This window comes from Chionomys nivalis, chromosome 7 (assembly GCF_950005125.1).
Source record: "Chionomys nivalis chromosome 7, mChiNiv1.1, whole genome shotgun sequence".
In the NCBI taxonomy this organism is placed as follows: domain Eukaryota; kingdom Metazoa; phylum Chordata; class Mammalia; order Rodentia; family Cricetidae; genus Chionomys; species Chionomys nivalis.
The window spans coordinates 52,469,094-52,491,817 of record NC_080092.1 but is presented as its reverse complement, the minus strand read 5'-3'; the positions used below and the strand labels follow the sequence as shown (position 1 = coordinate 52,491,817).

General features: G+C 40.6%; 1 protein-coding gene across 2 annotated transcripts in view; it reads left to right on the top strand.

Annotated features, from left to right (window-relative positions):
* Window positions 1-22,724, top strand: part of Nup88 (nucleoporin 88) — a 29,259-nt gene that overhangs the window by 4,556 nt on the left and 1,979 nt on the right. The window contains exons 3-11 of one of the 2 annotated variants that reach the window (XM_057775564.1): window positions 923-1,048; window positions 2,093-2,179; window positions 5,964-6,140; window positions 7,627-7,813; window positions 9,274-9,421; window positions 15,939-16,037; window positions 17,543-17,633; window positions 20,125-20,226; window positions 22,270-22,428. In XM_057775564.1, the coding sequence (XP_057631547.1) occupies window positions 923-1,048; window positions 2,093-2,179; window positions 5,964-6,140; window positions 7,627-7,813; window positions 9,274-9,421; window positions 15,939-16,037; window positions 17,543-17,633; window positions 20,125-20,226; window positions 22,270-22,428 (1,176 nt within the window). The remainder of the gene's footprint in view (window positions 1-922; window positions 1,049-2,092; window positions 2,180-5,963; window positions 6,141-7,626; window positions 7,814-9,273; window positions 9,422-15,938; window positions 16,038-17,542; window positions 17,634-20,124; window positions 20,227-22,269; window positions 22,429-22,724) is intronic. The other variant, XM_057775565.1, reaches the window with a different exon arrangement.

The window sequence follows — 22,724 nt, the reverse complement described above, 5'->3', positions numbered from 1 at the left end:
TCAGGCCATTTTCTGGTCATTGCACTTCATATTATGACGTCATAAATGTACCATAAGCTACTCATGCCCTAAAATTACATCAGTTGGTCAGCTGCCAGGCGTTTAATCACAGAAAGAAAACAAAACATCTAAGTTAAGGCTCATGACTTCTTCCAGGTTTCAAAAACAAAAAAAACAAAGAGTGTGGCAATCTTAATGTCTAGTGTAACAAAGCCTGCCGAGTATTGTCCCTTCCCTGCTTCACCCACCCAGGGCTGAGGATGCTGGGACTACAGAAATACAGCGCCTAGCTTTCAGGGTTTTTATACACACACACACACACACACACACGTAAATTAAAAAATAAAAATCCAGGAAAGTAGGAATCTATAAAGTCTATTGAAAAGAATGTGAGGTAGAAACCTAGATTTACCTTTATCTCCATAACATGAGGAGTTGAGTCTGCTTGAATTGCTTAATAGTATTTAGGTTGCCATTTCTTTTCAGAATAATCATCAAAATATCTGCCCTTATAGTTTCCTTACTACATTGATTAGTAAAAAGACCAAAAAAGAAGCAATATCAAAACATCTGTAAAAAACTATATACAGTGGGTGTGGCGATACACATATGTAATCCCAGCCCTCAGGATACTGAGCCAGGAGGCTTGCTGTGAGTTCAAAGCTAGCCTGGGATACATTGTGAGGGTCAGCCCCCAACCACGGCTATATAGCAAGGTCCACTCTGAACCAGAAAAACCAAAATGTATAAAGTATATTACTATAATGTAGAAAGTATTTGTGCTTTGGTTCCTTGGGTAGGTTCTTTGAATGCTATCAGAATGACAGGACAGGGAAAGGAACAGTGTTAGGATATAGAATAGGTTAGAATGTATTTCATCCAAGTTCTACAAATGGTTTGAAGACCGTTTTCTTTATTTTAGTACCACGCCAATTGCTGAGCGATTTTTCACCAGCTCTACCTCTCTGACTCTGAAACATGCTGCATGGTATCCAAGTGAGATGCTGGATCCCCACGTAGTGCTGTTGACATCAGACAATGTGATAAGGTGACCTTTACCTTCCCTAGTTTGCTTTGTGAATGGAAAAGCTTTGTTTCCTATTACGTATTTACTAAATAGTTGCTCATAATGACACAAGTAAGTCAGTGAGTGTTGTAATGTCTATCTCTCTCTCTCTCCTTTGAGAAAAGAATGTCTCACTGTGTGGACAAGGCTGGCCTTGAACTCACAGAGATCCATCTGCTCCTCTGAATGCTGGGATTAAAGGCGTGCCTACTCCCATTTCCCCTGCTCCCCCCTCCCCACTTCCATATCAACTCCTCTGTTTCTGTTCAGAAAGGGGCAGGCCTCCCATGGGTATCAATAAAGCTTGGCATGTCAAGTTGCTGTAGGACTAAAGGTGTGGGGAATGTAGCCCAGTGGTTAATTGCTTATGCTTGAGGTCTTGGGTTCCATTCCTAACACTGTTACCCATCCCTTACCCCCCAAAAATGTTGTCAAAATAGAGAGCATTTCTTTGGGTCATAAACTCCCCATCTACATAGTTAAGCAGCGGAAATAGGCAACATTGTTGGGAATAGCAAGATCTTTGGCAAAGAGGTGATTTGAGAACTGGTAGGAAAATTCTTTTTAACATTTTTAGATTTATTTTACATGTATGGGTGTTTTGCTAGTATATATATTTGTGCCTCATCCATGCCTGGTGCCCAACGAGGTTAGAAGGGGACGGCTCCCCCAGAACTGGAGTTAACAAACAGTTCTGAGCCTCCGTGTGTGTGCTGTGTATGAAACCCAGGTCCTCTACAAGAACAAGAAGTGCTCTTAACTGCTGAGCCATGTCTCCAGCCCCTAGTAGAAAAATAAAAAAGAACTGATTAGATTGGGGAGTGGGGTTCTTTTCTAGGAAAGAAAGAGAACTTTATTGTTTTGACAAGACAGTGTCTTACTCTGTAACCCATACTAGGCTATAAATATAGCTCAGAGTTCTCATGGTCCTCTTGCCTCTCCCAAGTTGATAGAATTACAGTGCAAGCTACCCTGCCTAGCATCAAAAAGAACTTAAGTACTTTTTTGTTTTGTTTTGACTGTTAGAATTTACTCTCTCCGTGAGCCTCAAACACCTACTAAGGTGATTGTACTTTCAGAAGCAGAAGAGGAAAGCTTAATACTCAATAAAGGGTAAGTTTTGTTTCACAAGATGCTGAGTTTATTGAGAATGTAAATGCAGTTTCACCAGTAACTACCAGAACTTCTACAGGTGGGTTTTAACATATGTGTGGTAATAGAACAAGTCACAAATCTGTCATTATAACTTGATCTCTTTTTTAAGAAAATTCTAAATTATGACTGGCAGAAGCAATACATCATAAAATTGTACAGTTCTAAAAATTGTAAAAGAGTTGGGCTGGAGGCCTACCAGTGCACTCTGTGTGAGTAAGGCAGATGGCCAAACTCCCAGCGTCTGGAATAGAATAGACTCAGTCCTTCTGATTACTGTTTTTTGTTGTGTTGTGACAAGGTCTCTTTACATGGCCCTGGCTGTCCTTTGTAGATCAGACTAGCCTCACAGAGTCACCCTCCCTAGTGCTGAGATTAAAAGTGTGCACCTCTATGCCTGTCCTTCTGGTTATCTTGTGCTCCTGGCTTGTTTTGTTTTCTTACCTACTACATGTCCTGGCTTACTTTTAATGGAATCATCCTTTGCACTTGCAAAACCCAGTCCTCTGGCCTCCTGATCAGTCTTTGTGATAAGCACTACACATAGTCAAATATGGTGTGCATGCTGAGAATGAAAACTAGTGTTAAGATTTTTGGAATTTCCATTTAGTTATCTTCATGTTTAGTTTTTCTTGTTCTAAATATAATTTCTTGAACATTTTATGCATCTTTATTCTGTATTTGATACTTTTTTTTCCAAGACAGGGTTTCTCTGTATAACAGTTCTGCTTATCTTGGAACTCGCTTTGTAGACCAAGCTGGCTCAACTCAAAGAGATCCACCTGCCTCTGCAATTAAAGGCAGCCTGTATTTGATACTTGCAATATTTGAAAGTCCTAATGGGTGTGATAGTGATTAAATCTGTGTTTGTTCTTTTCCTCGCCTAAGTCATGTTGGTTGCTTTCCTTGCAGTGAGGGTGTCTTCGTGCGAATTCATATTTACTTGATCATGAAGTGTGGGGATATTGAGAGCCTGAATTGTTGGTATATTTCACCAGAATGGATTTATGTCTACTCCTAAGAGCCAGGGGTTGCTACAGCTAGGACTGTTTACTCCCTGGTTGTCCCAGCACTGAAAGTTTCACTTAAATGATGTGAAGAAATACAGCACCAGCTTAAATTCCAATGCATTCATTTCTATAATAGGGCAGGACCTAACCCTATTATAATTAATCCTATTCTTGAGTCAGGGCACTTTCTGTCTTGTAGTGTTTCTGGAATAACCTGGTTAGGAATGGGGTTTTGTTTGGTTTTGACAGACACGGTATGTGTATAAGGGGCAGTAGAGCAAATACAGTGTTAAGAACTCCAATCTGGCATCAGTCAGCCTGCCTGGTCCCAGTCTAGGCTTCACCATTTGCCTGCTATGGCATCTAGGAAAGTTTTCTAATTTTATTAAACTTCATTTCTGTGACTACATTACATGAATAATAAAAAAAATTGACTGCAACACAGTTTTTCTTAGGATTTTTGTTTTTGTTTTGTTTTTTTTTTTTTAGTTTTTCGAGACAGGGTTTCTCTGTAGCTTTGGAGCCTATCCTGGCACTAGCTCTTGTAGACCAGGCTGGCCTCAAACTCACAGAGATCCTCCTGCCTCTGCCTCCCGAGTGCTGGGATTAAAGGCGTGCGCCACCACTGCTGGCTTCTTAGGATTATTGTACAGAGTGAATGGGGCCATTCATTCGAAAGTGCTCACAACCTAGAGTATAACTTAATGGTAGAGCACTTACCTAACATGCGCAAGGTCCTGGGTTCAACCCCTCAGATCAAAAATAAAACATTGTTTGGCATTTGTGTTGGCACAGAGTATTCATTAATACCTACTTACTATCAGCCAGCCAGTCTATCTTTCATTTATTTACTTACTGTGTGTGTACATACACTCATGTTGCTTGTATGTGTGCACTCGTGCCTCAATGTATGTGAAGGCCAGAGGCCAACTTGAAGAAGTCAGATCTCAGCTTCTCCCATGAGTATCACAAGAATCAACTTAGACTGTCGGTCTTGAAGTCAGGCACCTTTACCCCGAGGTCCTCCTTTTTTTTTTTTTTTTTTTTTTTGGACACAGGCTCTTACGTTGTAGCTCTGACTGACCTAAACTCACTATGTAGCCCAGACTAGCAACAGAGTTGTAGCAACCTTCCTGCCTCAGCCTCCTGAGGGTTGGGAATAGATATAATGAGGCTTCAGTTAAGTTTAGTGACTTAGGAATTATTTTATTTTATTAACTTCTCTATTTGTTCCATTATCTTAATATTTCTCATCTTCTGATACCATTTACTTTTCCATGGTATTTACACCTTTCGGTGGTGGTGATTATTTAAGCTATGTGAAGTTTTTGTTGTGATCTAACCATATTCATTAACCTTTTGTTAAACAAGAATCATTTGGGATAACAAATAATACCAAACTTTAATATACATACGCACCATGGTTTTTTAGTCCCTTTCTGACTATACAGGTAATGTATATCTATTTGGGAAAAATAGGGAAAAGTATTATGGAGAAAGTGGACATCTTGGGGGCTGGAGAGATGGCTCAGAGGTTAAGAGCACTGGCTGCTCTTCCAGAGGTCCTGAGTTCAATTCCCAGCAACCACATGGTGGCTCACAACCATCTGTAATGAGATCTGGCGCCCTCTTCTGGCGTGCGGGCATAATCGAGGCAGAATGTTGTATACATAATAAATAAATAAATCTTTAAAAAAAAAAAAAGAAAGAAAGTGGACATCTTTTGTAATCTGTACCCTGCTTTTAACACAGCAACCAAAGGAATGCTTACTTCCCTTTCAGTAAGATCACTCAACTTCCGTGTTTTCCACACCTCATTGGTTTCCATGTCTTTACCCCGGACTGTCTGATGCCCACAGTCTTGCCCCTGACTTCCATTCCACTTGCTCTCCAGGCTCCCGATACCCTGGCCTCTTTGCCATTCCTTAAACATCACTATCTACCTTAGACCTTTGGTGTGTATTACTGTATTTTAGCTGCTCCTTCCCCAGATAACTAGACCCGTTCCCTTCTTCTTCAGGCTTTTTACTCAGGTTTCAACTTCTCAAAGTTCTTCTGTACCAAACAGGCTACTTTAAACAGCACTCCTACAAACACTTTTTGACCCTCATTTTTCTTTATAACACTACTCTCATCCAAGAAAAAAATGCCATACAACTGTAATCTCAGCACTCAGAAGGCTAAGGCAGAAGGCTAAGGCAGAAGGATTGTTCCAGTTCAAGGCCAGCCTGGGTTATGGTGTGTGACCCTGTCTTAATAAAACCAGAAGTAACAACAACAAAAAAAACTTTTCCTGAATGTGTTGTTTATTTTTTCTCTCTCCCTAGAGAGCAAAGTCTTTCTTTAATTTGCTGGTGTATTTTATGGACCTAGAACAGTGTATGGCACATAGTAAGTGGCAAATGTTTGTGGAATAAATACATTTTTGTTCACCTGGTTTTCATGGATTCCATTTTTGTTTTTTGTTTTTTTTTTGGTTTTTTTTTTTTTTTTTTTTTTGGTTTTTCGAGACAGGGTTTCTCTGTGGCTTTGGAGCCTGGTCTCAAACTCACAGGGATCCGCCTGCCCTGCCTCCCGAGTGCTGGGATTAAAGATCTTTTCGTATTTCTATTTGTGTTGTTTGTATGTCTGTATTTAAACTATTTGAAAATTAAGTTTTTTCACTAGTTTTTGAGAATTTGTTTATTCTTCATAATAGTTTTGTTTTGAACGGACTTTCTCAAATCTCTTTGTAGCCGGGCATATACAGCATCTCTAGGAGAGACTGCAGTTGCATTTGACTTTGGGCCACTGGCAACAGTGTCGAAGAATATATTTGGACAAAAAGGCAAAGAAGAAATAGTAGCATATCCACTGTACATCTTATACGAGAACGGGGAGACCTTCCTTACCTATGTCAGTCTGTTACACAAGTAAGCTAATGCAGTAACCACTGCACCGCATCATCATTGCTGAACTTGAGATCCACATTTCTGTGTCTCAAGTGTAGATGAGAAATGGTATAAATTATCTGATTGTCCTCTTTCTTGTTTATTTAGGGAAGCTGTATAGTTTAAAAAATACTAAATTTGGTTCACAAAGCCTGGTTAACTAGAAAAGTATTGTTTCTCTTAGATAAACAAGGTAGAATGGGTATAATTAGATGAAATCTGATATCTCGCATTGATATTGTAGAGAAAAGGCATATGTACACATGAACATATAAGGACTCATTTCCTAGTACTGGGACACAGTAAGTACTCGAAGGAGACACTATTTTGACTGCAGGAGCTGAGGGAATTTCTGCAGAGGACTGATGTCAAGCAGGATTAAATGAAGCATCAGGAAGGGTAAGACCATTTTAGTCACATAGACATCCCAGACTAGAGTACATTAATAAGTACGGGTGCTAGTCAGGGCTCGGTGATTCGACATCTCCATCTAGAACGTTGAATTCAGGTAAAACAATAGATACCAATGCTAGCATTATCTTCTATGTGAAATCGATTGAGTTATAGTCCTAGGTAATGAACGTGGTGAGGTCTGTTCTGGAATACGGTGATTTCTGAGCAGAGTAGATGGACAGGAAAGGCCTGGGGCAGCGTAAGTTTCTATCTGATACACCCTGATTTTTTTTTTTTTTTTAATGTGAATTTTGCCTTTTTTGTTGTTGGGAGTGGTAAGAATAGAAACCAGGCTAGATGTGGTGGTACATACCAATAATTTTAGCACACGAAGGCTGACATGGTTCTGAGTTTGTGGCTAGACTGGGCTGTGTAATGGGACCCTGTCTTTTTTTTTTTTTTAATTTGATGTGTATGAGTGTTTTGCCTACATATGTCTCTGTGTACCGTATGCATGCAAAGGCCAGAAGTGGGCACCACATTCACTACAACTAGAGCTACAGACATTCATCAGCCACCATGTGGGTGCTGGGAATCAAGCCTAGGTCCTCTGCAGATGTAGCCAGTGCTATTAACCACTGAACCACTCCAGCCCTTTGTCTCTTATGTGTTTTCTGGTGGTGGTGGTGGTAGTGATTACTGAGGAAGGAACTTCTTATCTTATCACCACCAATAGAAGCCAGTCATGCCCCCAAACCTCACAGTGTGACAGTCTATGGTGTCTTCAAAGGCATTTTCCTAGCTCTAGAAGCTATAGCGGGAGGCTCAAGAATTAAAGGCAACCTAGATTACATAGGACTTTGTCTGGAAGGAAGGAAGAAACTAAACCAAACAAGTCTGGAATCTCTTCAGGCATTGCTTTCTTTTCAAGGGAAGATTATCTCAGATCAAGAATCACTATTGGGATGTGAGTGGAAAAATGAAAGATAAAGACCTTTATTTGAAGTTACAGTAGCTGAAGGAAGACAAAAATTCTGTCAAAATTTTCTTGATAACATTTTCATTCTTCTTTTAGCCCTGGGAATATTGGGAAGCTGTTGGGACCATTGCCTATGCATCCTGCAGCTGAAGATAACTACGGTTACGATGCCTGTGCTGTACTCTGTTTGCCCTGTGTTCCCAATATCTTAGTAATTGCGACTGAATCAGGAATGCTGTATCACTGTGTTGTACTAGAAGGGGAAGAAGAAGACGATCAAACGGTAAGTGCCAGGCTAGTATTGGCTATATTTCATATCTTTAATAGCAGGTGTATTTTATGGGCCAATTTGAATACTTAGTATAAGGAATTCTGACTTACATATGGCACTTCTGGTATTTTGAAAATGATATATTTCATATAAGAATAGTTGAAGAATAATTAAAAGAGTCCAAGTGGAGCTGGGTGGTGGTAGTGCATGCCTTTAATCCTAGCACTCTGATCGGAGGCAGAGGCAGGCTGATCTCTGAGTTTGAGGCCAGCCTGGTCTAGAGTGAATTCTAGGACAGCCAGACTGTTACACAGAGAAACCCTGTCTTGAAGCCCCCTCTTTTCTCCCTCCCCCCAAAAAGTTCAAGTAGAAAGAAGTTAGAAGATTGCCCAACATACTAGTTCATGAAACTGTATTTGTTTCTGATCTGTGTATTAAGGATTTCATGCCCTGCCCTAGTAAATTGAACCCTCCAAACAGAAGTCTGCTCTTGTGGCTGGAAAGATGGTTCAGTGGTTATGAGCACTGCTGCTCTTCAAGAACATTCAGGTTCAATTTGTAACACCCACATGGTGGCTCATAACTATTTGTTAGCTCCAGTCCCAGGGGATCCAACACCCTCTTCTGGCCTCTGTGGGCATCAGGTGTGCACGTGGCGCACAGACACACTGCAGATAAAACATTCAAATACGTAATGAACTAAACGTTTGGACTATGCTTGTTTTTAAGTTTATTATTTGATTTTTTAAATCTACATTTAAAAAAAGACATTCAGAAAAAGCCATCTATCTGCTGGAACTGAAGTTGCAAGTGGTTGATAGGTGTCATTTGGGTGCTAGGAACTGAACTTGGGTTGTCTGCAAGAGCAGCAGTGCACTTAACCTCTGAGACACTCTCTAAGCCCTATTCTTTGATTTTTAGACAGTGTTTTACTATGTGGCTGACCCTGGCCTTGAACTTATTATTATATAGGTCAAGGTGGTCTCTATCTCAAAATCCTCCTGCTTTAACTTATCCCAGCTATCACTGTTAATGGTTATTCTGGTCTCTATATTCTTTTTGCTGTTATTTTAGGTTTCTTGAGACAGAGTCTCTCTCTGTATGTACCCCTTGGAACTTTCTATGTAAACCAGGCTGGCCTGCAACTCACATAAATCAGTCTGCCTCTGCCTCCTGAGTGCTGGGATTAAAGGCGTGCGCCCCAGCTTGACCTCTATATTCTAGTCTTTAGTAACAGAGGTAAAGACCTTTGTATCACTGGGCTGGCTTTAACCCAGGTTTTTGTTTTTGTTATTTTGTTTAAGGATATTAGGGGAGATGGATGTTTAATAATTGGCGTGAAGGATAAAATTAAACATTTGAAAAGGCTAAGTGACCCAGCTTTTTTGCTTCTGTATTTGTGTACATTTTCAAATTCATATGAGAGGTTGAAATTTCAGTCCTTTTTTCCCCCCGCTTTGTGTTGTTAACAGTCAGAAAAGTCCTGGGATCCCAGGGTTGACCTCATCCCTTCTCTGTATGTGTTTGAGTGTGTTGAATTAGAGCTTGCCTTGAAACTGGCATCTTCAGAGGATGATCCCTTTGCTTCTGACTTTTCCTGTCCAATTAAACTGCACAGAGGTAAGGGATTCACTAAGTGCTGCTCTTTTATCCCATTGTATACTAACTTAGCAATGACTGCAATGTAGTTTATTTGTGTGAGCTCAGCTTTTGGAATGTTATCACTGTGGATTCTTTTGGACTTTCAGTTACTACACAGCACATTCTTGCCAAGGCAGATTTAAGTTTGAACATCAGGCTCCACTCAGATATTTATTTTTGTGTGTATGATATTTGTGTGTCTGTATGTGTCGTATCAGAGGACAGCTTTCTGGATGACTCTTTCAATTTTACATGGATTCTGGGGATCAGGCTTGTGGTGGGCGCTTTACCCATTGAGCCACCCCATTGGTGCCACTCAGATGTTTAATGATAACTTTTTCATGATCCTAACAAAAGTTGACTTCATAACCCGCATAATGGTACCTACCTATAATCTCAGTACTCGTAAGCCTGAATTAAGAGGTCAAGGCCATCTCATTATATAGTGAGTTCAAAACAGTATTCCTTATAAAATAAGCCCGCAAAGAAAATTCACTAAGCAAGTCAAGTATTTTGAGCAACATAAACTTAAGTATATGAACTTGATAGATGAACACAGAGTGAAGTAAAGTGATGTATTTTGTTTCCTTATAAAGATATATGTGCCTTAGTTACTGTTGTAGACACCATGACCAAGTCAACTCTTGTAAAAGGAAGCATTTAATTGTGGGCGTGCTTACAGTTCTACAGGGTTAGTCTGCGATTGTTATGGCAGGAAACAGACAGGCATGGCACTTTATACATAAAGAGGATTTATTAGATTGGTTTACAGGCTGTGGTCCAGTAGTCCAGCAATGACTGTATCCCATTGGAAAGTTCAAAACCCTGTAGTTGTTCGGTCCATGAGACTGGATATCTCAGCTGGTCTTCAGTGTTTGTCCCAAAGAAATGGCTCCAATGTCAGTGAAAACAAGAATGTTGGCAAGCAGGCAGAATAAAAGCTTTCTTCCTTGCCCTTTACATAGGCTGCCACAGAAGGTGTGGCCCATTTAAGGTTTAAGGTGGATTTTCCACTTCAAATAATCCCATTAAGAAAAATCCCTCACAAATGAATCCAGCTGCCTCACTTTAGGTAATTCCAGGTGTAGTTAAATTGACAACCAAGAATAGCCATCACAGCATGTCTTTGGAAGTCTTCATTACAAGCATTTTTTTTCTTGGTTTTTGTAATGAAAGTAACATTCTCTTGTGAAACACATTTCTGACTTTTTTTTTTTTTTTTTTTTTTTTTTTTTGGTTTTTCGAGACAGGGTTTCTCTGTGGCTTTGGAGCCTGTCCTGGAACTAGCTCTGTAGACCAGGCTGGTCTCGAACTCACAGAGATCCACCTGCCTCTGCCTCCTGAGTGCTGGGATTAAAGGCGTGCACCACCACCGCCCGGCCTGACTTATTCTTATTTGTGCTTAAAATATATTACAGTCACTGAACTAACACTTAAGGTTTACAAAAGTAAAATGGCTTAAATGTTGGCCTTTTTCAAAAATAACTTTTCTGTTATATATCAGTATTAAAGTTTTTTCCTTCTAGACTTTTAACATCCCAAACGATTTAAAAAAAAAAAAAAAACTTTTAAATAATGTTAGATCAGGTGAGCTGGTTTGAATAAGTCTTAAATTTATACAAATAAAAATTTTCAATTTTATTGTTCAGACAGAGGGATGATTTGTTAGACAAGATTTGACTTGGCTGACACAAGGTCTTTTGTAACCCAGGCTAGCCTAGAACTCACTGTAACCCAGGCTATTATGCAACTCATATTCCTGCCTGCCTGCGTCTGGGCTTCCTCATAAACTGCCACATTCAGCCTTTTGCTCTGTATTTGTACACTTGGCTTCATACTTGGGATCCTCCTACCTCAGCCTTCTAGGGGCTGGGATTACAGGCATGTACCACTAGACCCAACACCTTTGAAAGTTTTTAGAGTAGCATACTGTTTTTGTAAGTTATCAGAACTCATATATAAACCAGATGAAAACATGACATCAACTTTACAACATTAACTTAACTATAAAATCAAAATTTTAAAAGTGGGACTATTAATAGAAAACTTTGGCGCACGCCTTTAATCCCAGCACTCGGGAGGCAGAGACAGGCGGATCTCTGTGAGTTCGAGACCAGCCTGGTCTATAAGAGCTAGTTCCAGGACAGGCTCCAAAACCACAGAGAAACCCTGTCTCGAAAAACCAAAAAAAAAAAAAAAAAAAAACTTTAACTTAAGTGGTTATGAATTGTTTCTATCTTATCAACTTTATTATATATATATTATTTCTGTATTTTATTTTAATGTTTTTTTAAAAGCATGTGTGTGTATGCATATATATGTGCAGGAAGAGGTAAGTTAGGCCTCCTAGAACTGCAGTTAAAAGGGATTGTGAGCTACACGGTGTGAATGCTGGGAACCTCTGGGAGAACAATACATACTCTCAACTGATAACCCATTTTTCTACTCCATTTTAATCTTTTAGAAAACTTTTTTTTTTTAAATTAGATTGGGCCATTTTATGTGTATGGGTGTTTTGTCTGCGTGTATATTTGTGTGCCACATTCGTGGAGACCAAAAGAGGGTGTTGGATCCCTTAGAACTGGTGTTCCATAAGGTTGTGAGCGCTGGGAGTTGAATGAGGTGGAAGAGCAGCTGGTGCTTTTGATCTCTGAGCCACTTCTCTAGCCCGTCTTAGAAAATCCTAACTGCTGGGGATGTGGCTAACAGTAAGTACTTGGCTAACATATAAGGTCTGGGTTCAATCCCTAGCACCACATAAACCAGGTTGTGCCACATGCCTTATCATCCCAGCACTCTGGAAACAGACAGGAGGATCAGCTACATAGCAAGTTTAAGACCAGTCTAGAAAAGGGAAGATGGACAAGGTGGCTAAGAAGATAAGGGTACTTGTCACCAAGCCTGACAACCTGAGTTGGATCCCCAGTACCTAGATAATGTAAGGAGAGAAGTGACTTCTGAAAGGTGTTCTCAAACTTCCACACACATGCCCCGGCACACACACATGCCCCGGCACACACCCATGCCCCGGCACACACACATGCACACTATAAATATAATTTAAAAAAAATGAGCTCTTAACCATAGAGATAAATGTTTATGAGTAACAATAGGTTTTCAAGAAAATGGAATATGGTGGGGTATAGTTATAATCATAGCCACTCAGCAAGCTAAAGTAAGATAGGTTCTAGGCTCAAAGGAGGTGATATCTTATTTTGTAATGCTTATTGTTTCATGATGGGACTATGTCCCGAGCAGTGTGCCAGTGTCTTCCTCAATACCTGTGCTGGAGTAGTGCACATGCTGCGCCAGTCCTGTACTCAGCAGAGGTGTGCGAGCATAGGTTTTTCTACAGCTAGCGTGGTTTTTTAATTTATTTTTATTTTATGCATATTGGTGTTTTGTCTGTATGTAAGTCTGTGATGGTGTTAGATCTTGGAGTTACAGACAGTTGTGGGGTGCCAAGTGGGTGCTGGGGGTGCTGGGAATTGAACTCAGGTCCTCTGGAAGAGTAGTCAGTGTTCCTAACCACTGAGCCATTTCTCCAGCCCATTTTTTTTTTTTTTTTTTATGTTTTTTCCCCTTATCTTTAGAAATGTATTACCATAGCCGGGCAGTGGTGGCGCACGCCTTTAATCCCAGCACTCGGGAGGCAGAGGCAGGCGGATCTCTGTGAGTTCGAGACCAGCCTGGTCTACAAGAGCTAGTTCCAGGACAGGCTCCAAAACCACAGAAACCACAGAGAAACCCTGTCTCAAAAAACAAAACAAACAAACAAAAAAAAAAGAAATGTATTACCATGATAGGGGATGTACATGGTATTGGGGCATGAATGCCACAATACTTATGGAGGTCACTTTGTATAGTCAGTTCTGTCCATCCACCTTTACTTGGGTTCTAGGGATTGAACTTGTCAGCTTGCGTGGCAAACACCTTTTCCTGTTACTTGCTGACCACATTGCCAGCCCCAGAGCTACCATTCCTTTTTTCTGGCTAATGCACAAATTCTGTTCCCTGAACAGAAATCCCCCTCAGCTCTCATAGATTCACATCATATTACACTTTGAACAGTGAAACATATTTTGCAGAGACAGAAATTCCAAGGTTTGGTTGTTTAGACAAATGGGGAAATCTGCAGTGTAAATCCTGTCAAAGGTTCTCCCCATATACAGCAGGCCTGCTTTTCCCAAGCAGCAGTTAACCAGCGTCATCTTCTCCAAAGTGCCTGGCAGAGGCAGTGTTCCTTTAGTGAAGTTTTACTTAGTGTGATTTTACTATCTTCTAAGTTTATTGGTAAGTCCTTTGTAAAATCCGTTCATAGCTTCCATTTTCTCCTTCCCCAGGTGTTGGCATAACAGGTTTGTACTACCACACACAGCCTTCTGTGTCTTCTGCTCCACTTTGACCAAAACCATTGGCATATCTATCTGTGACACTAAATTTATTCTTGCACCATGAGGTGTTTGTTAACTTGAACCTTGTCATGAAGTGTCCACAAGGGATTTGTTGGCTGGTCTTTTCTTGAGACATGGCTCTTCCTTCTCTTTGCTTTGCTTGTTAATTTTTTTTTTTTTTTTTTTTTTTTTTTAGTTTTTCGAGACAAGGTTTCTCTGTAGCTTTGGAGCCTGTCCTGGCACTAGCTCTTGTAGACCAGGCTGGCCTCGAACTCACAGAGATCCACCTGCCTCTGCCTCCCAAGTGCTGGGATTAAAGGCGTGCGCCACCACCGCCCAGCTTGCTTGTTAATTTTTTTTTTTTTTTTTTTTTTTTGGTTTTTCGAGATAGGGTTTCTCTGTGGTTTTGGAGCCTGTCCTGGAACTAGCTCTTGTAGACCAGGCTGGTCTCGAACTCACAGAGATCCGCCTGCCTCTGCCTCCCAATTGCTTGTTAATTTTTTAAAAAAATATTTATTTTGTTTACAGTGTTCTGTCTGCATGTATGCCTGCAGGCCAGAAGAGGGCGCCAGATTTCATTTCAGATGGTTGTGAGCCACCATGTGGTTGCTGGGAATTGAACTCAGGACCTCCGAAAGAACAATCAGTGCTCTTAACCTCTGCGCCATCTCTCCAGCCCGTTAATTTTTTTTTAAAGATTTCTTTTTTTTTTTTATTTTTTTGGATTTTTCGAGACAGGGTTTCTCCGTAGCTTTTGGTTCCTGTCCTGGAACTAGCTCTTGTAGACCAGGCTGGTCTCGAACTCACAGAGATCCGCCTGCCTCTGCCTCCCAATTGCTTGTTAATTTTTTAAAAAAATATTTATTTTGTTTACAGTGTTCTGTCTGCATGTATGCCTGCAGGCCAGAAGAGGGCGCCAGATTTCATTTCAGATGGTTGTGAGCCACCATGTGGTTGCTGGGAATTGAACTCAGGACCTCCGAAAGAACAATCAGTGCTCTTAACCTCTGCGCCATCTCTCCAGCCCGTTAATTTTTTTTTAAAGATTTCTTTTTTTTTTTTATTTTTTTGGATTTTTCGAGACAGGGTTTCTCCGTAGCTTTTGGTTCCTGTCCTGGAACTAGCTCTTGTAGACCAGGCTGGCCTCGAACTCACAGAGATCCGCCTGTCTCTGCCTCCCGAGTGCTGGGATTAAAGGATTACAGATGGTTGCTGGGAACTGGACTCAGGACCTCTAGAAGGGCAACAGTGCTCTTAACCTCTGAACCATCTTTCCAGCCCTGACTTTGCTTGTTTCTTTGGTGTCTCCTTTAGTTTCTTTCCCTTCTCCTTCCTCCATCTTTGTTTTTCCTTTGCTTCATGTTTATGATGACTACTGTTGACTACTTTGGGCATTGTTCCCAGTGTGTTTCTTTTAACAAGATTCCAAGGTTTTGATTTTGTCAAGTTGTCATCAGCGGACTGCCTTTGGTTCATGATTACTTCTCTTTTAGAGGGTCTGATCCTTAGAGATTAAAACAAAAACTCTTAGCCCTACAGGATTTTATCTCAAAAAGGCCAGTTCCGGAGATCAGGGGCCCTAGTGGGATAACAGCCATCTTTCTGCTGCGTCCTGAGCTGCTGGAGCTTAAGACAGTATGTGTAGAGTTTCATTCTCAACCACCCTACTTTGAACAATTTTCAGTAAATGTAAAATGGATGAATGGTTTACTTGATGGGAAGTAATTTTAGAAAATTAACCATTTGGGGCCAGGGATGGTGGTAGTCAACTTTAATCCTGGCACAGACAGAAAGGTAGATCTGTGGATTTGAGGCCAGCCTGGTCTACATACTGAGTCAGGGCAGCCAGGGCTTCATAATTTGATACTACCTCAAGGGAAGTATGAACAGGAAATAACATTTAGATTGTGTCTGTTGTTTTTTAATACTTATCAAATTGAAAATGAAATTCAGATTAAAAAGTTTCAAGTCCCTGACAATAGTATACAACCATGAAAATCCTGTAGACAGTCAGTTCTATCACCATGTGTTTGTAGGCTACTGGGGTAAATTCTTCCAGTTTTCCAGTGGCTACCTTGTATCTTTGATGATCTCACATGCAGATCCCAAGTGTCCTTCGAGATACCACTGTACCCATGAAGCTGGCGTGCACAGTGTTGGGCTAACTTGGATTCATAAACTTCACAAGTTTCTTGGATCAGGTAAGTTTACTAATACTGTGTATTTCCCAGTATATTTCAGAGGTTCTGACAAAAGTTAGTTTGGAGAAGAAAAAATAAAAATAGAATCAGTGAAACCAAACATTCCCTGGAAGGAACATCATCAGAACTGATAAACCCTTAAGTCAACAGACCAAATACTAGAACAGCGAAACTAAAATTACGATAACAGAAAGCAAAGGTAGAGTACTGTTAAGTTTACAGAAACTTAAAATTCTAAGGGAAAACTGAATATAGCTGTTAGAAGACCTAGATGAAATGGATGGACTTTAGGACTGACCGGAGTAGAAAATGGGGAGGGAAACTACTTGCCCAAGACCATTTAAAACATTGATTCTCAGAAAAACAGCACCTCTTACCTCAATCTGTGATACCAAAATAAAACAAAATATACAAACTAGAGACAAAAATATCTGACAAATATAGATACAAAAAGATTGAGTGGTATTTACTGTAGAAATGGGGCTTTCTTCAGCATCCAGCACTGTCATGTGATAACATATGGGATACAAGGGGAAAGCCATATATTGTTCTTCTGAAGTATTAAAATAATTAAGAATACTTAGCATCTTTTCACGTTAAAAACATTTAAAAGGGCTGGGATATTGCTCAGTGGTAGATCATTTGCCTACGATGTAAAAGACCTTGATTCTGATCCTCTGGACTACTTAAAACAAAAAACATCAACAAACTAGTCTTAGGAGTTTTCTCAAAAAGAATAAATAAATAAAGACTACTTATGAAAACCCATCAGTTAACACCATACTTAATGACAGGCTAAATGTTTTCTCTTTTTTAAATATATTTTTATTTTTTAGGATTTCATATATGCATAGTGTCTTGATTATATTCACACACACACACACACACACCTTCCCCTACCTCCTCTCAGATCCACTCTTCAAGCCCCAACTCCTCCCAACTTCATATCCTTTTCTTTCTTTCTTTCTTTCTTTCTTTCTTTCTTTCTTTCTTTCTTTCTTTCTTTCTTTTCTTTCTCTCTCTCTCTCTCTCTTTCTTTCTTTCTTTTTTTTTAATAACCTAAGTCCAAATAGTGTTGCGTACTTTCTCATGAGTATGGGACCAGATAGTAGGACAAGCTCACCACAGCCTATGAAAATTGCTTCATCTTCTTCCAGCAGCCAGCAGCTCTCAGTAACTCCTCAGCTAGGGTCTGTTTAAGAAAGGTACCCTCTGTGAGAAGCAGTGGCTTGAAACAAAAAATTCATTGCATTTAACAAATGACAGCTTTTTTTTTTTTTTTTTTTTTTGGTTTTTCGAGACAGGGTTTCTCTGTGGCTTTGGAGCCTGTCCTGGAACTAGCTCTGTAGACCAGGCTGGTCTCGAACTCACAGAGATCCGCCTGCCTCTGCCTCCCGAGTGCTGGGATTAAAGGCGTGCGCCACCACCGCCCGGCCAAATGACAGCATTTTAATTTGGAGTTTTGTCTGAGCACCAGTTGATTTCTCTAATACATTCTTTTGTAGATGAAGAAGATAAGGATAGTTTGCAGGAACTTGCTGCAGAACAGAAATGCTTTGTAGAACACATTCTCTGTACAAAGCCATTGCCATGTAGGTAAGGACCTTCTTTTCTTTCTCTGTGCACCCAGCAAATAATTGTTTTAATTCTGGCTTCTCTTGTAAGGCTATCATGGTTATCCAAAGCTTTCTCCTTTTCTAGAGTCACCCTGTTCCTTAGCTTCTCTTAGCTAATGTTTATTTTCTCATCTTATATCACTTCTTTAAAGATGCTTCCCTTAATTCCCCACTCTAACTCAGGGTTCTTCTGTTGTCCTTGTAATCTCAATCTCTCTCCCTCCGTGTGTGTGTGGTGTGTATGTGTGCCACGCGATATGACTACAGCTCTGTCTTTTATAATTTTCTGTTGGCTTTGTGCCTGCTTACTCTATGTAAGAGTGCCTAGTGGGTATTCAGTAACTGTTGATGAGTAAAGAGAGGTGCGTAGAATGGATCCCAGGTTTCTTGTCTGGATAAATGAATAGATGTGGTACCCTTTGGGAAAACCAGCATGTAGAAGAACAGATTTGGGGAGATGGTGATGTCCCTTCTAGAGCACCTTAAGTAGAAGAGCCTAACAGTCAATTGTGTGTATGGGTCTGAAGTTTGGAATGCTCTGGAGTAGTGAAAGTGTCAGCATTAGAAGTGTTTGTTGTTCTGAATCTTGCCCAGGAGAAGGTCTGGAGTCAGAAAAGGAAACTCAAGTGAGGTAAGCAACACATGATTGTGAGCAATGAGTGGAAAAGCGAAGCCCAGGAAGGAAATTTGAGAGAGGGTTTCAGAGAATGGAGGGAACCCAGAGTAAAGGTATGAAGAATACCAAGGAAAAGCTATGTCAAGAGGACACAGTAGCATTGTATAAGCACTGACTTGGCAATGTACTGGAGGGAGTGAGGAATGACAAGAGGTTGAAAAGTGAGCAGAGAACTGTATATTATAGTTTTCCTTGGCCAGAGAGATGGCTCTGCAGTTAACAGCACTGACTGACTACCATTACAGAAGACCCAGGTTCAATTCCCAGCACCCACGTGGCAGCTCACAACCACTGTAACTCAAGACACTGGAAATACGATGCCTTCTTCTGGCCTTTGCCAGCACTAAACACATACTCGGTATATACATACACATAAAATAAATAATTGTTTAAAATGAAGGCAAGGCAAAGACACGGCAGTGTAAAAATGGGACTAGTGATCACCTATGAATAAGGATGACTGTGATCAGGGACGGACATGCAGGATTCTATGGCTGCTGCTGCCTCCTCCCCTTCCTTTTTTTTCTTCCATGTGCTATATATTGAACCTAGGGCCCTGTGCATGCTAGGCAAGCATCCTGTCGCTGAGCTATAACCTCAGTTTTGCCTTTTAATTATTGGCCCAGTACTGGTTACATGGTCTGAATGCACATCTTTGAATATTGATTACATACTGATTAATTGTATAGTTCACTGAGATGTATAAGTTTTATTAATATTAGAGTGCGATATTCATTTGTAAAGTTTGTTTGGTGGTGATTGTTTTTTAAGATATATAATAAAGTTTATTTTAAAAAGAAAAATGGATGGGGAGCTCGATCTGTGGGTGACAGCACTTGCTTAACAAGCTTGAAGATCTGAGTTCAAACCTCTAAGTAGATATAAAAGGCTAGGTGTGGTCATGTGCTTCTATATACCCAGCTCCATTTAGGAACAGAACCAGGAGGATAGCTAGGACTTGCTGGTTGCTAGCCTCACTCAGAGAAACCCTGGCTCAAGGGACTAGAATGAAGCTATGCCTACACACAGGTGTGTAAACAGGCACTTATGTATACACTACACACTCATATAAGATTGCTGTTACAAAATAAAGGACAGATTAAGGGGAGCCAGACTGGGGTGCAGTGAAGCTTCCCATAAAGCCACAGTGGGGAATGTTTTAAATGAACAAAATGAAACAAAACAGGAGTTGAGAGGAGATGCATAATAGACACTTTGAAACTATACAGTTGATGGCACACCAGTTGTGACAGGAGGTGGCACTGACATTAATGTGCAGATTTATGGTCAGACAGAAAGAACGGACATGCAGACTAGTTAGTAAAGCTTTTTGGTGGGGACAACCGTTCCCACTTGAGAACCGTGGATTCCCCACACACACACCTCTGGAGGAAGAAAATTGGAAGGAAACAATGCTGTACAACTAAATGAAATGATGAGGTCCTTGGCAGTGTGGGGTCACTGGGTGTGTAACGTGAAATGCCCAAGTCCTGTTCATTTAGGTTTCTGAGCAGTTTGTAAGCACTAGATATACTAAGATAGGTAGGCCTTAAGCGGGGAGAAAGACACAGAAGCTCTGTATCCCTGGGTAATTGGTAACTAGCTTATAGGTTAAGTGGAAGCTTGGATTAAACTGATCATGGTATGTTTCCAAATCACAATGTGTGTGGCTGTTACTACATTGACATCAGGATGTCACAGGTCCCCAAAAGTTGTGGATGCTATAGGTGTGTAGTTGCTATTGGTTCTGGTGCATTTGCTGCTTTGTAACTTAACTGTGATTGTCTCTCTCCAGGCAGCCAGCTCCAATTCGAGGATTCTGGATCGTCCCGGACATCCTGGGACCCACAATGATCTGCATAACCAGTACCTATGAATGTCTCATAAGGCCTTTATTGTATGTCTCATTCTCTGTTATCCCACAACTCTCTTTAATTCTGCAAATCAAAGCTGGGAAATGCCCTCAGTAACTGGCTTGAGACTGTCTATATGGTGTATGATTTGGCTTTTGAACTGAGTGGATGTTTGTTTTCATAGCTGTCTCTGAAAGGTATCATTTTAGGCATGGTGGTGTTGTCTTGTTTTGCCATCTCATAACTAAGAATCAGAGCTTTTCTGTTTGTAAGATAGGGTCTCGGTCTATAGTCATATTGGCCTTAAGCAGTTCCCACCTCATCTGGGATTACAACAAGCCTGATTCCCTCCACCCAGCTAGAGATTTCTCCTAATTGCAGAGAGGACTACATATTGTGATCGGATTTAATGATGGTTCATGTCAGGCCCAGATGTAAGGTGTTCTCCTGCATGCCTTCTGGACACATGAGAGAAGCCCCCTAAGGAACATACTGATTTCCATGTAATAAAAGAAGGCATAGATTTGCGCCTCACAGGTTGCTCACAACAGGTGATGCAGGTGGAGGTCTGTTTGGTCCCAAATTCTGCACTTAGTTTATCTCTCTTTGTGCCATCAAAATATGCAACTCTGGGAAAAGAGTATAAAGCTAAGTTCATGTATTAAGTTGTAATCACCATTTTCCTTTTTTCCAACTTGGCCTTGGGAGGCCAAGTTTTATAAATGCAGAAATAGACATGAGAACTAAATCAATGGGGTATCAAATGTGAGACTCTCCATCTCCAGTCTCTTGGTGTGTCCATTTAGAGTAGGTGCTTCTAAATACTGAGTGTAAAATGCCTGCATTTAGTTTCTATCCTTGCATACTCTTTAAAGATTGACCAGTTACATTGTTTGACAAGGAAAAAAATAATACAGGTATAAATTTTATGTTGCTTTATTAAAAAAAATACTAGAATTCTAGCAACTTTAAAGAAACAGGCACTAGAAAAATGTTTGCCAGTAGCTAAGAGTGGTCACCACTGACCCTGACAACCTGAGTTCAATCCCCAGAACCCATGTGATGTATTTTTGTTTTGTGTTTTTGAGACAAGGGTTTTTTGATGTACCCCTGGCTATCCTGGAACTGACTCTGTAGACTTGAACTCACAGAGATCTGCCTGCCTCTGCTTCTTGAGTGCTGGGGTTAAAGGTGTGCACCACCACCCAGCACCGTTAGTGTTTTAAATAAAGCCTAGTCGCACTATTTGGACAATAAAAAATAAGTCTCAAAGAGGGGGAGAAAAGGCTTCATTAGCTGGATACCTTTTAATCATATTTCTGTCAACTATCCAAAACACAAGTTGTCTGTATATTAACACTCTTGCTTACAAAGCTCTTCCAAATACTTTGAATTGTTACCTTCAAAGTATGATGCATACTGCCGAAGTTCACGATCCTTGGAGCTTTCCCAGAAATTGCCTTTGGAATTACTTGCCCTTGATTGTAATTTTTAGAAATAGTTATATAGAAGCAACACAACAGTCATCTGGCCTCAGACCAGCATTTATCAACCTAAACTATGCCCCAAAAAGGAGCGGTTAGTGTTAGGTGCTGGCTTGAGTCCTTTGCAAGAAAGGGGCTTTCTTTCTTTCTTTCTTTCTTTCTTTCTTTCTTTCTTTCTTTCTTTCTTTCTTTCTTTCTTTTCTTTCTTTCTTTCTTTTCTTTCTTCTTTCTTTATTTTTTTGTTGCCTTGATCTTTTCAAAAAGAATTTTTTCGAGACAAGGTTTCTCTGTAGCTCTGGTACCTGTCCTGGAACTAGCTCATATAGACCAGAGATCCGCCTGCCTCTGCCTCCCAAGTGCTGGGATTAAAGGTGTGCACCACCACTGCCCAGCTCAAAAAGAATTTTTAAAGAGTCCAAAATGCTCAAATGGCAAGATAGGAACTTCCCAAGATGACCTTTCAGGATAGAAGACACGTTCTTGTAGTTTTACAAAAGTAGTACTTTAGGTCCTCATGTCCTCGGATTTTGGCTAAGTATGGCTGATGACATCCTGTAATGCAACAAGTAGCTACACAGTGGACTTGACTTGTTTGTTTTGCAGAAGTACAGTCCACCCAGCATCTCCTCCCCTGCTGTGTACCCGAGAAGATGCTGAAGTGGCAGAGTCTCCCCTGCGCATCCTGGCTGAAACCCCAGACTCCTTTGAGAAGCATATTAAAAGCATCTTGCAACGTAGTGCTGCCAACCCCGCATTTCTCAAGTATGAGATTTGGGCCATATGAGTTTTAAGAATGGGATTTTTCTTTAAAATGGGGCTTTGTGCTTGCTACCAAGTGTTCATCCTTGCTTTCGGCTCTTTGAGCTGAAAGAGCTAGTCAGAAGTGGCACCTGAAAAAGTGCTAAACAAAGGTGATAAGATGGCTAGGACGTGCCAGTGTGATGGTGTGTGCCTAATCTCAGCACTCGAGAGGCAGGCGGATCTCTGAGGCCAACCTGGTCTCCAAGAGAAATTCTGTCTCAGAAAACAAAACAAATCCCCCCACCCCCCAAAAAAAG